The 15,612-nt window shown below is 48.5% G+C and overlaps 1 protein-coding gene across 1 annotated transcript in view; it reads left to right on the top strand.

The window, feature by feature from the left end:
• Positions 1–15,168, top strand: part of ift43 (intraflagellar transport 43 homolog (Chlamydomonas)) — a 34,304-nt gene extending 19,136 nt beyond the window's left edge. Inside the window, exons 4-9 of the mRNA XM_072239165.1 lie at positions 71–103; positions 1,274–1,320; positions 8,929–9,001; positions 11,694–11,769; positions 12,756–12,818; positions 14,938–15,168. Coding sequence (XP_072095266.1) covers positions 71–103; positions 1,274–1,320; positions 8,929–9,001; positions 11,694–11,769; positions 12,756–12,818; positions 14,938–15,060 — 415 coding nt within the window. The 3' untranslated portion in view covers positions 15,061–15,168. The remainder of the gene's footprint in view (positions 1–70; positions 104–1,273; positions 1,321–8,928; positions 9,002–11,693; positions 11,770–12,755; positions 12,819–14,937) is intronic.
• The last annotated feature ends 444 nt before the right edge of the window (positions 15,169–15,612 follow it).

The following is a 15,612-nucleotide window of genomic DNA, read 5'->3' as shown; positions in this document are numbered from 1 at the left end:
ACAACTTGACTGGGTAAAATCTCAATGTTATTGAGTGCTGATGTGACTGCGCTCACTCTTTTATTTTCAGATCTGGTCGAAAGGTGTCGGATGAACTCGAGGAGTAAGTACCTTATGAAACCCTGCCCAAACACGCTGTGGGGCCCCCTTCCTCTAATCTTCCAGAGGGCGGCAAGTGGAAGTCAGGATGGGTGTTACTTCCGATTGACTGTGGCTGTCCATGACACCCCCCAGCCCTCACCTTGAGCATCTGAATACCATCATTCCCTATTCCCACCACCCTCCTCGTTCACCACCCCTTCTCACCCTGTGCTGTTATCCCCTTCCCCCACTCCCCCATATCTCCATCACCCTCAACCACCTGCTTTTCCTTCTGTCTTTCCCCCAACCTTCTCCTCACCACCCTCTGTCCCCTCCTCCTCCAGCTGCCAATCCTCTTGCCAAGTGAGGGGATTTGTGTGTGTGTGTGTGTGTGTGTGTGTGTGTGAGATGGGGGGGTGGGTGTGAGATGCCAGGTGTGAGTGTGAAAGCTTTAGAGAGGGTGTTACGGGGATTTACCAGGATGCTGCCTGGACTAGAGGGCATGTCTTATCAAGATAGGTTAATGAACTAGGGCTTTTCTCTTTGGAGCGAAGGAAGTTGAGAGATGACTTAATAGAAGTGCATAAGATGATAAAGAGACATTGATCAAGTGAATCGCCAGATACTTTTTCCCAGCACTGAAATGACTAATACAAGGGGGCATGATTTTAGGAAGACTGGAGGGAAGTATAATGAGGATGTTTGGGGTAGCCCTTCCCAAAGAGAGTGGTGGGTACGTGAAACTTGCTGCCAGGGGTGGTGGTAGAGGTAGATGCATTAGGGACATTTAAGAAACTCTTCAATAGACACACGGTTGATAGAAAAATGGAGGGCTATGTAGGAGGGAAGGGTTAGATTGATCTTAAAATAGGTTATAATGTTGGCACAACATCAAATACCGTGCTGTGATGATGTTCTTAATGTTGTGTGTGAGAGCGAGATGCCGGGTGTTCGTGTGTAATGCTGTGACAGGTGAGATGTGTACACTGTGAATGTGAACCTGTACTGTTTTGTACACTAGTGATGTGCACTGGGTGGAGAAGGTTTGTCGAGAAGGGAAGGGGTGTTGGTTTGGTGGTTGCTTGCTGCACACGGCTTTAATTAACTTTTCCGTGAAAGGGTTCATTCAAACTGTGCCCGGGCACCATTCCGGACTATATGTATGATCCTAATCCTAGTTTGTCCTCTCCAGCAACCGACTGAGGCCCCAGAGCCCTGAGGACTCAGATGATGATGGAGGTGAGTGTGGAGGTGTTGTGGATCGGGTGGGGGGGTTGGGGTGGGGTGGAGTGGTGCTGGGTCAACACTGAACTAGGATATCCTCATCAACAACCACAGAATAAACTGTACGGCCACATACCTCCCCCACCATGGTAATTGTTCAATTTTCTGTCTGAATCCAAAGGGCAAAATAAGTTATAAGAGCTGAATGTATCCTCTAAGTAACACATTAGGATCAAGAGCACACTTCACTCTGCCGCCTGTTTACTGATGAGGTTCTGCTGTATATCATCAATTGATTGTGAAATGGAATTTTTGCCTTTGTTTAAGCCGCTGTGCTTGCCCTCTCATTCTTAGCTGTTAGGCTGGGACTGTGACTGAATATTTTGCACAATCATGTGTCGAATAAAAAAGAGCTTTTCATAAAGTGGCTCGAAATGAGATTAGAATTTGCAACCTAATGTAAAATAGCTGGCGCCTAATGCAAGCCATCTGTCTTCTGTGTTGAGGGTGGCACTGAAGTGCTTAGTTTCCGTGATGAAGGGGTTTGATGAGATCAGGCACTCGATACCGGCCAGGATGCAGCTGCAACCTGTTGCTGCCGGGTTTGAGAAAGGTCCATTCATCAGAGAATGCTAGCAGCCCAGCAGCTGACACAGTGTGGAAACCCTCACTCTGTGTCAAATCCCGGGAGTGTGTGATGGGACAGTGTAGACAGAACTTCACTCTGTGTTTGACCCCGGGAGTGTGTGATGAGACAGTATGGAAACCTTCAGTCTGTGTCTGATTCCAGAAGTGTGTGATGGGGCAATGCAGAGGGAACTTCACTCTGTGCTTGACCCTGGGAGTGTATGATGGGACAGTGTAGACGGAACTTCACTTTGTGTCTGACCCTGGGAGTGTGTGATAGGATAGTGTGGAGGGAGTTTCACTCTGTGTGATCCCAGGAGTGTATGATAAGACAGTGTGGGAACCTTCAGTCTATGTCTGAGCCTGGGAGTGTACTATGAAACAACGTGGAGGGAGTTTCACTCTGTGTCTTACCCTGAGAGTGTGTGATAGATGGTGTAGAAGGAGCTTCGCTCTATGCCTATCCCCAGGAGTGCAATGGGACAGTGTAGAGGGAGCTTCATTCTGTGTCTTTTCTCAGAAGTGTGTAATGAGACAGTGGTCTGTGTCTGACCACTGGAGTGTGTGATGAGATAGTGTGAAGGGAGCTTCACTCTGTCTATCCAGGAGTGTGTGATGAGACAGTGCAGAAACCTTCAGTCTGTGTCTGACCCTGGAAAAGTGTGAAGAGAATTGGAATTAGTTCATTATCATATGTCCTAAGGTACAGTGAAAAGATTGCCTTTCATACTCAAACAATAGAAAATCTACAGATGCTGGAAATCAGGATCCAAGACCTGACGAAGGGTCTTGGCCTGAAACGTCGACTGTACTCTTTTCCATCCGAGTTCCTCAGCACTTTGCGTGTGTTGCTTGGATTTCATACTGTTCATACAAATCATTACACAATGCATTGAGGTTGTACAAGGTAAAACAATAATGGAATGCAGAATAAAGTATAATAGCTATAGAAAAGATGTAGTGCAGGTAGACAACAAGTTGCAAAATCATAATTTAGATAATGAGGTCCAGAATCTATCTTATTGTACTAGAGAACCAGACGCTGTCCTTGAGCAACACACATAAAAGTTGCTGGTGAATGCAGCAGTCCTTGAGGCTGGTGGTACATGCTTTTAGGCCTGAGGGGAGGAGGAGGAAGAACAGTCCAGGTCTAGGATTATGCTGTCTGCTTTACTGAGGTAGTGAGATGTACAACCAGTCTTAGAGGGTTTCACAGGTGTGCTGAACCGTGTCCACAGCTCACTGCAGTTTCTTGTGGTCATGTGCAGAGCAGTTGCCGAACCAAGCTGTCATGCATCTGGATGGAATGCTTTCTATGGTACATTGATAAAAGTTGTAAGGGCCAGTGGGTACAAGCCAAATTCCTTTTGCCGCCTAAGGAAGTAGAGGTGTTAATGAGATTTCTTGGCCATGGTATCTATATGATTGGACCAGGACCGACTACTGGTTATATTCACTCCTAGGAACTTGAAGCTCTCAATCTTCTCAGCCTCAACACCATTGCTGTAGACATGCATGTGCACCACCCCTTTCTGAAATCAAAGAATGGCTCTCCTATTTTGCTGATGCTGAGGGAAAGATTGTTGTCATGACACCATGTCACTAGGCTCTCTATCTTGTTCTTGTACTCCAACTCATTGTTATGTATTAGATAGGCACATGGATGAAAGTAAAATGGAGGGTTATGGGAACTGTAGGGTGGAAAGGTTAGATTGATCATGGGGTAGGGTTAAAAGTTTGGCACAACATCATGGTTCTGTTTTCTTATTTGCAATGCGGCCCACTACATGGTATCATCTGCAAACGTAGGTGCTGTTAAGCAGAACCTGGCCATGAATGTACAAGGAGTAGAGGCTTAGGGCGCAACCTTGTGGAGCACCAGAGTTTAGAATAATTGTGGCAATTACTTGCTGATTGCAGTCTGTTGTTCAGAAAGTCAAGGGAAACTCCCAGGGTCTGGAGTTGGTGACAAGTTTGCTTGAAATTAGAGTAGTAAAGATGGAGATGTAGTTAACAAACAATTGTCTAACATAACTGTCTTTACAGGATGAGTGCAGGACCAGTGAGAGGATGTCTGCTTAGATCTGTTTCAGCAGTAGAATTGCAGTGGGTCAAGATTATCTAGAAAGCTGGAGTTGATCATGCCATGACCAGTCTCTTGAAGCACTTCACAATGATAAATGTCAGAGCCACTGGCAAGTAGGTGTTGAGATATATTAACAATTTTCATTGGCACCAGGATGATAGTGGTATTCTTAACCAGCTGGGAGCCACAGATCGAAGCAGGGAAAGGTTAAAAGGGACAGTGTGTAGAGGGAGCTTGACTCTGTGTCTGACAGCAGGAGTGTGTACTGGGGAGTGTTGAGGGAGTTTTGCTCTGTGTCTAATCCCAGGAGTGTGTGATGAGACAGTGCAGAAGGAGTTTCAACCTTTGACCCCTATCCCGGAAGTGTCAGATGAGATGGTATAGAGGGAGCTTCACTCTGTATCTGACCCTGAGAGTGTGGATGGGATGGTATCGAGAGAGCTTCACTCTGTGTCTGCTCTGAGAGTGTAGATGGCATGGTGTAGAGGGACCTTGACCGTGTGTCCTATCCCAGGAGTGTGTGATGAGGCAATGTCGAGGGAGCTTCACTCTGTCTTTGGCCCTGTGAGTGTGTATGGGATGGTGTAGAGGGGCCTTGACTCTATGTCCGATCCTGGGACTGTGTGATGGGACAGTGTGGAGGAGGCTTCACTCTTTGACTGACCCTGGGAGTGTGTGATGGGCGAGTGTAGAGGGAGCTTCACTCTGTGGCTGACCTGGGAGGGTCTGATGGGATGGTGTGACGGGAGCTTCTCTCTGTGCCTGTCCCTGGGAATGCGTGCTGGGACAGTGTCAAGGGAATTTCCCTCTGTATCTGACCCAGGAGTGTATGCTGAGATGATGTGGAAGAAGCTTTATTCTGTCTGACTCCTTCCACCCTGACAGTGTCTGTTGTGATGGTGTTGAGGGAGCTTGACTCTGTGTCTGACCCTGGGAGTGTGGAGGGGGCTTCACTCTGTCGGACCCCAGGAATGTTTGATAGGATTTTGTAGAGGGAGCTTCAGTCTGCGTATGAACTTGTAGAACGAACTGCCAGCAATTTTTGCATGCGTGCTCAATTTCGACGTTTAAGGGAAGTTTGGATATGTACGTGGATGGTAGGGGTATGGAGGGCTGTGGCCCGGGTGCAGGTCGATGGGAGTAAGCATTTTAAATGGTTCAGCATAGACTAGATGGGCCAAAGGGCCTGGTTCTGTGCTGTAGTTTTCTATAACTCTACGAACCTGAGAGTGTGTGATGGAACAGTGTGGCGGGAGCTTCACTCTGTATTTGATCCCGGGAGTGTGTGACATAACGGTGTGGAGGATTATTTACTGGTCAAATCTGTCAGACTGTTTTTTTGTGTCAGTATCAACTGATTCTCTGGCAGATATCATGGTATAAATGACAGCATTTACCGCAGATGAGCAGTTGATTTTTACCATTTTCTAGAATGCGTTTTCCATTACTGAGTGTGCTGTACACTGGTCAGGCACTCGCCTACCCTCTCACACTTGTCACCACATATCCCTGCACACATTAACTCACTGACCAATGCCCACTGTGCCCAGCTCTCCAACTAGTTTCCAGACTCCTGTCTCGGCAAAGAACCCATCACCTCGGCTGTCTCTGCTGGTCACCTGAGCAAGGGAGGTAGGGAGAGAGAGTGAGCGGAGGAGTGAGAGAGTGTGAGTGGAGGGATGGAGTGAGAGTGAGCGGAGGGATGGAGAGAGAGTGAGTGGAGGGATGGAGAGAGAGTGAGTGGAGGGATGGAGAGAGAGAACGGAGGGATGGAGAGAGAGTGAGCGGAGGAGTGAGAGAGTGTGAGCGGAGGGATGGAGTGAGAGTGAGTGGAGGGATGGAGTGAGAGTGAGTGGAGGGATGGAGAGAGAGAACGGAGGGATGGAGAGAGAGTGAGCGGAGGGATGGAGAGAGAGTGAGTGAAGAGATGGTGAGCGGAGGGATGGAGAGAGTGAGCGGAGGGATGGAGAGAGTGAGTGGAGGGATGGAGAGAGAGTGAGCGGAGGAGTGAGAGAGTGTGAGCGGAGGAGTGAGAGAGTGTGAGCGGAGGGTTGGAGAGAGAGTGAGTGGAGGGATGGAGAGAGTGAGTGAAGAGATGGAGAGAGAGTGAGCGGAGGGATGGAGAGGGTGAGCGGAGGGATGGAGAGAGAGTGAGCGGAGGGATGGAGAGTGAGCGGAGGGATGGAGAGAGTGAGCGGAGGGATGGAGAGAGTGAGTGAAGAGATAAGAGAGGGTGAGCGGAGGGATGGAGAGAGTGAGTGAAGAGATAAAGAGAGAGTGAGCAGAGATGGAGAGAAAGTGAGCAGAGGGATGGAGAGAGAGAGTGGAGGGATAGAGAGCGGAGGGATGGAGAGAGAGTGAGGGGAGGGATGGAGAGAGAGTGAGCGGAGAGATGGAGTGAGAGAGGGTGAGTGGAGGGATGGAGAGAGAGTGAGGGGAAGGATGGAGAGAGAGTGAGCGGCGGGAGGAGTGACAGAGGGTGAACGGAGGGAGGGGTGAGAAGGTGAGCGGAGGGATGGAGAGAGTGAGCGGAGGAAGGAGTGAGAGAGGGTGAGCGGAGGGATGGAGAGAGAGTGAGCGGCGGGAGGAGTGAGAGAGGGTGAGCAGAGGGAGGAGTGAGAGGGTGAGCGGAGGGATGGAGAGAGTGAGCGGTGGGAGGAGTGAGAGGTGAACAGAGAGATGGAGAGAGTGAGTGGAGGGATGGAGAGAGAGTGAGCAGAGGGATGGAGAGAGAGTGAGTGGAGGAAGGAATGAGAGATGGTGAACGGAGGGATGGAGAGTGAGCGGAAGGAGGGAGAGTGAGTGAGAGTGTGTGAGCGGAGGGAGGGAGAGTGAGCAGAAGGATGGAGGGAGAGTGAGCGGCGGGAGGAGTGAGAGAGGGTGAGCAGAGGGAGGAATGAGAGGGTGAGCGGAGGGATGGAGAGAGTGAGCAGAAGGATGGAGGGAGGGTGAGTGTGAGCGAGTGGGAAAGAGGGTGAGCGGAGGAAGAGAGGGTAAGTAGAGAGAGGGAAAGAGTGTGAGCTGAGAAGGAGAGGGTGAGTGGAGGGAAGGAGTGAGAGAGTGTTAGTGGAGGGAGGGGAGAGAGAGAGGGTGTGAACAGAGGGAGGGAGAAAGAATGTGGGGACAGAGTGAGGGAGGGAGGCATTTGATAAGCGTTCCCCATGGTATGCTTATTAAAAATGTTTGGAGACATGGGATTCAGGGAAACACGGCAGTGTGGATTCAGAATTGGCTTGCTAATGGGGTTTGGTTGTCGATGGAGCATTATGTGCCTGGAGGTCAATGACCAGTGGTATTCTGCAGGTATCTGTTCTGTGCTCCTGCTCTTTGTGATTTGGATGAGGAAATGGAAGAGTGGGTTCGTAGGTGTGCAGTTGACGTGATGGTTGGTGGTGTTGTGGATCGGGTAAAAGGTTGATGGAGGTTGCAGTGGAGCATTGACAGGATGCAGACCTGGGCTAATATGTGGCAGATGGAGTTCAATCCAGAAAAGTGTGAAATTATTCATTTTTGAAAGTTGAATTTGAAAGCAGAATACAGAGTTAGTGACAGGATTCTTAGCATGGAGGAACAGAAGCGGGATCTTGGGGTCCACCTCCATCAATCCCACAAAGTTGCTGAGGAAATTGATAGGGTGGTGAAGAAGGTGTGAGGTGTGTTGGCCCCTTCGTTAGTCAGGGGATTGAGTTCAAGAGCCGTGAGATAATGCTGCAACTCTATAAAATCCTGGTGAGACTACACTTGCAATATTGCGTTCAGTTCTGGTCACCTTATTTTGGAAGGATATGGAAGCTTTGGAGAGGGCGCAGAGAAGATTCACCAGAATGCAGCCTGGATTAAGCTTGGGCTTTTCTCTTTGGAACAAAGGAGGATGAGACATAGCTTGATGTACAACATGATAAGAGGCATAGATCAAGTGGACAGTCAGAGAACTTTTCCCAGGACGGAAATGGCTGATACGAGGCGGCGTAATTTTAAAGTAGCAGAAGGAATGTATGGGGGGTGGTGGATGTTAAAAGTAAGTTTCTTTTTACACAGAGTGGTGGGTGCTTAGAACACACTGTCGGGGTGGTGATGGAGGCAGATACATTTGTGAGATTTAAGAGACTCAGATAGGCATGTGGGTGAAAGAAAGAGAGGCTATGTGGAAGGGAAGAATTAGATTGCTTTTGGAGTAGGTTAAAATGTCAGCACAACATCGTGGGCCAAAGGGCTGAAACTGTGCTGTAGTGTTGTATGTTCTATAAGTATTCCTGAAGTTGGTGATGGGACATAATGTCCCTCTAAGTGAAATTTTAGTACCAGGAGCAGGAATGGGTCACTAGTTCCCCTCATCTTCTTGTCAATGCTCTACTCCATGTGAATACCCACCAACAGAACGATGATGCCTTTCTGTCAAGAAATCGCCCTGCCTCCTCAGGTATCACCAAAGACCTCCTCCACCAACTCTGCTGTCGAATTACTCAGCTCCACCATGCTGTGAGTGAAGTGTCTCTGCTGATCCCAGTACTGAGTGACTCCCTTGTATCCTGTACCTGTCACCTCATCTGGGCCCCAGTGGATCACTGCCTTTCAGTGTCATCTCCTGGAACAAGGACGATTCAGGGGTGACTTGTCGGTGTCAAGGATCTGGAGGTGACATGATGTTGAGCAGTCACCCTCAGGAGGCAGGTTCAGTGTTGGAAGGGACCGGAAGAACATTAGAAACTTTTTGACAAGAACAGGCCATTTGGTCCAACAAAACTTGCCAAATTCCTATTCACATAGTGTGTTGATGGACAGGCTTCAGAGGAGTGGGGTGGGTGACAGATAATTCTTATATCATTCCCCACAGCTGGAATCTGATTCCTACCACAGCCCCAGTACCATGTTCTTCCTGTGACTCTGACTGCACCTGTACTCCTCTGCAGACATCCCTGTCATTCCGGACCTGGAGGAGGTACAAGAGGAGGACCTGGCCATGCAGGTGGCTGCCCCTCCCAGGTAGGCGCAGTGAACACCAGTCTTCCCGCATGCTCCCTACCCCACCTTCCTGCTGCGTAGTGGATGACCTGACTACAGCCTGGGCTCAGCACCGGACCTCATGTCTCCCTCCCACTCTAGCAGCCTGTGTTTCACCCACAGCTGTAACATTGTTCACAGACCTGGATTGCGCCTGTAACCCTTTGTTTATTAACTAGGATTATGCCTCTAACACAAACCTGTAGCCCGCACCTGTAACCCATAGTGATAACCGGCACCTGTAGTCCACCCCTGTAACTTGCACTTATATAGCCTACACCTGTAACCTACACATAATCTACACCTGTAGTCCACACTTGTAACCTGCACTTATACCCTATAACCCATACTTACAGTGGCATGCAAAAGTTTGGGCACCCCTGGTCAAAATTTCTGTACTGTGAATAGCTAATTGAGTAAAAGATGAACTGATTTCCAAAAGGCGTAAAGTTAAAGATGACAGATTTCTTTAATATTTTAAGCAAGAAAACTTTTTTATTTCCATCTTTACAGTTTCAAAATAACAAAAAAGGAAAAATGCCCGAAGCAAAGGTTTGGGCACCCTGCATAGCAGTACTTAATAACACCCCCTTTGGCAAGTATCACAGCTTGTAAACACTTCTTGTAGCCAGCTAAGAGTCTTTCAATTCTTGTTTGGGGGATTTTTGTCCATTCTTCCTTGCAAAAGCCTTCTAGTTCTGTAAGATTCTTGAGCTGCCTTGCATAAAATGCTCTTTTGAGGTCTATCCACAGATTCTCGATGATGTTTAGATCAGGGGACTGTGAAGGCCATGGCAAAACCTTCAGCTTGTACCTCTTGAGGTAGTCCATTGTGGATTTTGAGGTGTGTTTAGAATCATTATCCTGTTGTAGAAGCCATCCTCTTTTCATCTTCGGCTTTTTTTTACAGATGGTGTGACATTTGCTTCCAGAATTTGCTGGTACTTAATTGAATTCATTCTTCCCTCTACCACTAAATGTTCCCCATGCCACTGGCTGCAACACAAGCCCAAAGCATGATCGATCCATTCCCGTGCTTAACAGCTGGAGAAGTATTCTTTTCATGAAATTCTGCACCCTTTTTTCTCCAAATATACCTTTGCTCATTGCAGCTAAAAAGTTCTATTCAAAAGGTTCAAAGGAACATCGAAACAAGCCTGATGCATTTTGGAAACAGGTCCTGTGGAATGATGAAGTTAAGATAGACCTCAAAAGAGCAGTGCATGCAAGATGGCCAAGAATCTCACAGAACTAAAGCCCTTTGCAAGGAAGAATGGGTGAAAATCCCCCAAACAAGAATTGAAAGGCTGTGATACTTGCCAAAGGGGATGTTTCTAAGTACTGACCATGTAGGGTGCCCAAACTTTTGCTTTGGGCCCTTTTCCTTTTTTGTTATTTTGAAACTGTAAAAGATGGAAATAAAGAAGTTTTCTTGTTTAAAATATTAAAGAAATCTGTCATCTTTAACCTTATGCCTTCTGGAAATCAGTTCATCATTTACTCACTTAGCTATTCACAATAACAGAAAGTTTGACCAGGGTGCCCAAACTTTTGCATGCCACTTATAACCTACACCTGTAGCCCACAACTGTAACCTGCACTTATAACCTACACCCCTTTTAAACCTCTACTTTCAGTTTAAACCTATGTTCTCTAATAGACTACCCTACCCTGGAAAAAAGACATTGACTATCCATCTTATACCTTATGATATTATAAACCTCTCTGAGGTCGTCCTTCAGATTCCTACACTTCAGGGCTGTCCAGTCTCTCCTGATATCTCACATTTCATACCTCCATATTGAACCTTTGAGAAGTTCAATCAGTAGAATTTGCAGGCCTAATTATTCAGAGTGGGATGTTGGGTCGGGGTGAGGGAAGGGGTGGGATGCCTGGATTCAGCTGGTGTGTAGAGGGTGGGGACTGAGACAGGGAAACGCATGGATTATAATGAGGAAGGGAAAGTGGAAAGCTCCCTCCACCCCTCCCTGCTATTAGGAAACCTGCACTAATATTAGATAAGCTGTCACGGTGGGAAGTATCCAATGGCTGGGTCACTGTGGAGAGAGTACTCTGTGCACAGGGTCACTGTGGAGGGAGGTACTCAGTGCATGGGTCACTGTGGAGGGAGTACTCTGTGCACAGGGTCACTGAGGAGAGAGGTACCCCGTGCACAGGATCACTGAGGAGGGAGGTACTCAGTGCATGGTTCACTGTGGAGGGAGTACTCTGTGCACAGGGTCACTGAGGAGGGAAAGTACCCAGTGAATGGGTCACTGAGGAGGGAAGGTACCCAGCACACAGGGTCACTGAGGAGGGAGGTACCCAGTGCACAGGGTCACTGAAGAGGGAGGTACCCAGTGACTGAGGAGGGAAATACCCAGTGCACTGGGTCACTGAGGAGGGAAGTACCCAGTGCATGAGTCGCTGACGAGGGAGATACTCTGTGCACAGGGTCACTAAGGAGGGAGGTACCCTGTGTATGAATTTCCGAGCAGGGAGGTGCCCTGCACACAGGGTCACTAAAGAGGGAGGTACCCAGTGCACGGGTCACTGAGGAGGGAGGTACTCTGTGCACAGCTCACCGAGGAGAAATGTTCCCAAGCCCAGGTACATCGATGTGGGCAATACCACTCGCCGAGGAACACCAAAATTAACCTGCCGATTCTCTCAGTGTCCAGGTGAACCGGGTGATGACATACCGTGACTTGGATAATGATTTAATAAAGTACGGAGCATTCCAGACCCTGGTGAGTGCATTATTCCTGGGCGAGCCCATACCTGACACCAGAGTGGGTTAGTGCCAGGAGAGACCATTTCCAACACTGGGAGTGGATTAGATCCAGGAAATATCAGTTCTGACACCGGGAATGGGTTGGTCCAGAGAGATCGTTCCCGACACCAGGAGTCATTTAGTCCCAGGAGAGACCATTCCTGGCATTGGAGTGGATTAGTCCTGGGAAAGAGTGTTCCTGACACAGGGAGTGGGCTATTCTTGGGAAAGACTGCTTCTCACATTAGGAGTGGGCTAGTCCCGCGAGAGACCATCCCTGACACCAGGAATGGGTTAGTCCTGGGAGAGACCATTCCTGACACCAGGAATGGGTTAGTCCCTGGAAAGACCATTCCTGACACTAGGAATGAGTTAGTCCCAGGAGGGACTGCTCCAGACACTGGAAAAGGGATAGTTCCTGGAGAGACTATTCCTGACACTAGGAGTAGGTTAGTCCCGAGAGAGACCGTTCCTGACATTGGAAGTGAGTTATTCCTGGGAGAGACTATTCCCGACACTGGGAATGGGTTATACCCAGAAGTGGCTGTTCTTGACACTGGGAATTGGTTAGTCCCAGGGAGACAATTCCCAACACTGGGAGTGGGTTATTCCCAGGGGAGATCATTCTCAACACTGGGGGATGGTTGGTCCCAGGGGAAACTGGTCCCAACAGTGGGAGTGGTCAAGTTCTGGACACAGTGTACAGGGAACAGCTGTACCCAACCTTCTTCTGTGGCTGTCCATCGCCTTGTACTCACTAGTCTCTGTGGGCTTAAGATTATCAAGCATTGTAACTCTCCAATATTCACCGTTTACAAGAGACTACCAATCTATCCAAGTGTTTGGCCAATATCCAGCCCCACACATGGCCAGCTGTCCAGTTTTGTCTGGGAAGGGTTTTTGGGTGGTGAACTATTGTCAAATGCCTGTGTTAAAGCGCAGTATGATGTGCTGCTTTTACAGGATGGAGACATTGACCTGAAGCTGCTGAGTCAGATGCTGTCGGCGGAACAGGATGTCCGAGAGGTGAGGGATCCTAAGCACCTGGCAACCGCCTGGGGTGGTAACTGTGTGACCAGGCTTTTAGCATCTGAGAGAGAAAACAAATGAGAAAGAGAGAATGAATAAGAGGGATACAGATAACGTGAATGAAGGGACAAAAAGAGAGAGAGAAAAAATATAATGAGAGAGTATGAGGGAGAGAAAATGAAAGTGAATGAGAGAGAGCAAAAGAGAGAAGATGAGAGAGGAGAATGAGAGAGAAGGAAAAAAAAAAGTGAGAAAAGAAAGCTTGAGTGCTTGGCCAAATGCCCACATGGCTGTGATCACCTCACTTGGGGGTGGGAGAGAGGGGTGTGGCGAGAGTGGTGATAGAAGGGATGAGAAGAGGTGTGGGTGGGTGTATGGGAGAGGGGTTGGTGGATGGGTGGTGAAGGGATGGTCGTGGGGATTGGTAGAAGGGGTTGAGAGGGTGTGGTGGAGGTTTTATTTAGGGATACAGCACAGAACAGACCCTTCTAGCCTAATGTGCTCAGCCTCCCAGCAATCTGCCTATTTAACACCAGCCTAATCAAAAGGACAATTTACAGTGACCTATTAACCTACAATCTGGTATGTCTTTGAACTGAGGGAGAAAACTGGAGGAAACCCACACAATTCACAGGGAGAATATACAAACTCCTTACGGATAGCGCCGAAATAGAACTGCAGAATTCCTCTAGCTGTAATAGCATCATTCTAACCACTATGCTACCATGGTGTCAGGGTGGAGGGGGTTAGTGGTTGGTGGTGGAGGTGAATGGGAGGGGGTGGTGGTGATGGAAGAGGTTGAAGGCTAGATAGCAGAGGGCTGATGGAGAAGAAGGAAAGTGGAGAGAATGAGGAACAGACAAGGGAAATGATATTGGAGCCATGAGTTTCTCAAGGATGGGGTAATAAGCCCAGAGAAAGATGGAATTGCCCACAGGCTCTGGCAGTGACTGCGGAGAGGAACAGTTTACATTCTGGGTGTACCACAGTTCAGGGATAAATGGATGGAAATTGCTGAGATCAGAATGAGAGGGAGGTGCCCTGTGGTGTGTGGACAGATGAGGAATGGCTGTGTCTGTGGAGTCAGACAGAGGATTACAGTGTCTGCACAGGGTTCGGGGTCAGACCCCAAGCCGTGTACTGACCACAGGTCTCACCTGGCCTGGTTTTGGTCTGCAGTACAGAGGAGGCAGTGATGTGGCCACTGAATGGCCTGAAACTCTCCAGGACCACCTGCATGTCTCCGATCTCCAGCCCTGATACCAGTCAGTGTGTGTGTGTCACCCATTGTTCTGTGTGTTTTACCTATCACCCTGTGCGTGTCGTCCATTGCCTTGTGCCTGTTGCTTTGGGCCCCTCGCCTTGTGCGTGTCACCTGTCGCTCAGTGAGTTTGTCTCCCGTTGCTCTCTGTGTGCGCCATCCATGTCTGTGTGTGTGTTATCTGTCGCAGTGTGTGACCTTTGTCACTGTGTGTGTCACCCATTGTTCTTTGTGTATGTAATACCTTGCTCTATGTGTGTCACCCTTCGCCCTGTGTGTGTGGACCCCTCACCCTGTGTACGTGTGTGTCTTCCGTCCCATATCTCTGTGTGCATCACCCTTCACCCTGTGTGTGTGGACCCCTCACCCTGTGTACGTGTGTGTCTTCCGTCCCATACCTCTGTGTGTGTCACAGTTCGCCCTGTGTGTGTGGACCCCTCACCCTGTGTACGTGTGTGTCTTCCGTCCCATACCTCTGTGTGTGCATCACCCTTCGCTCTGTGTGTTATCTTGCTGTGAGTCCATCAGTTCCCTGGATACCAAAGATAGCTGGTCTTGTCATTACAAGATTGTGTTTGTGTGTGGATGAGTACTTAAGAGGGAGGGAGGACTGGGGGGTGTTTAGCTGTTGCTGCTTTGTTGTTTGATCTGTTCTGTTTTGTTATATTCTGTTCTGTTCTGTGTTGTTCTGCTGAGTACTGTGGACGTACTATAGTGGAGATGGAATGTGTGGTGACACTTGCTGGGTGCTTCCAGCACATCCTTGGGTGTGTTGGTTGTTAATGTTAATGATGCATTTCACTGGATGTTTCAATGTACATGTGATAAATCTGAATCTGTTGTGCCCTTGTCCAGGAGGATGAATGCTGGAGCTGGGACCAACTCTTTACAGAAGTGTCCTCAGAACTACTGACGGAACGCGAGGAGCGCAGTGGGCAGGACGAGGAGGACCTGAGGCTGCTGACAGCTCACTCCTGACCAGGAGATCACGCAGGCCTGTCCTCTGTGGCTTCCTCTGTGTTTGGGGCTTGCCCCTGACTTCATGTTCTAAAGCTGTAAAATAAGAATTTGCTTTTATACCTCTTATCTTCTTCTACCGATCTGCTTCTTTGCTTGTGGTTAGTGAAGGGCTGGCTGGGTGTCTATCACAGTGTATTCACTAATTGCACTGTGTAACCAGCCTCTCACACAGACACATTCTCATCGACACCACTAAGCATAATTACACTGAATGTGTGTGTTAAGAAACTGCAAGAGCAAACATACCTTGATGGGAGCTATTTACAGGCCTCCGAACAGGAGCCAGAATGTAGGGTACAAATTACAACAGTAGATAGAAAAGGCATGTTCAAAAGGGCAAAGTTACAATAGTTTTGAGGGACTTCGATATGCAGGTAGATTGGGAAAATCAGGTTGGTGCTGGATCCCAAGAGAAGGAATTTGTAGAATGCCTACAAGATGGCTTTTTAGAGCCATCTTGTGGTTAAGCCCACCAGGGAAAAGGCAATTCAGGATGGATGTTGTGTAATG

Source organism: Mobula birostris, chromosome 1 (assembly GCF_030028105.1).
Source record: "Mobula birostris isolate sMobBir1 chromosome 1, sMobBir1.hap1, whole genome shotgun sequence".
Taxonomy (NCBI): domain Eukaryota; kingdom Metazoa; phylum Chordata; class Chondrichthyes; order Myliobatiformes; family Myliobatidae; genus Mobula; species Mobula birostris.
The sequence above is the reverse complement of the archived record's forward strand: the minus strand, read 5'-3'. Positions and strand labels throughout refer to the sequence as shown.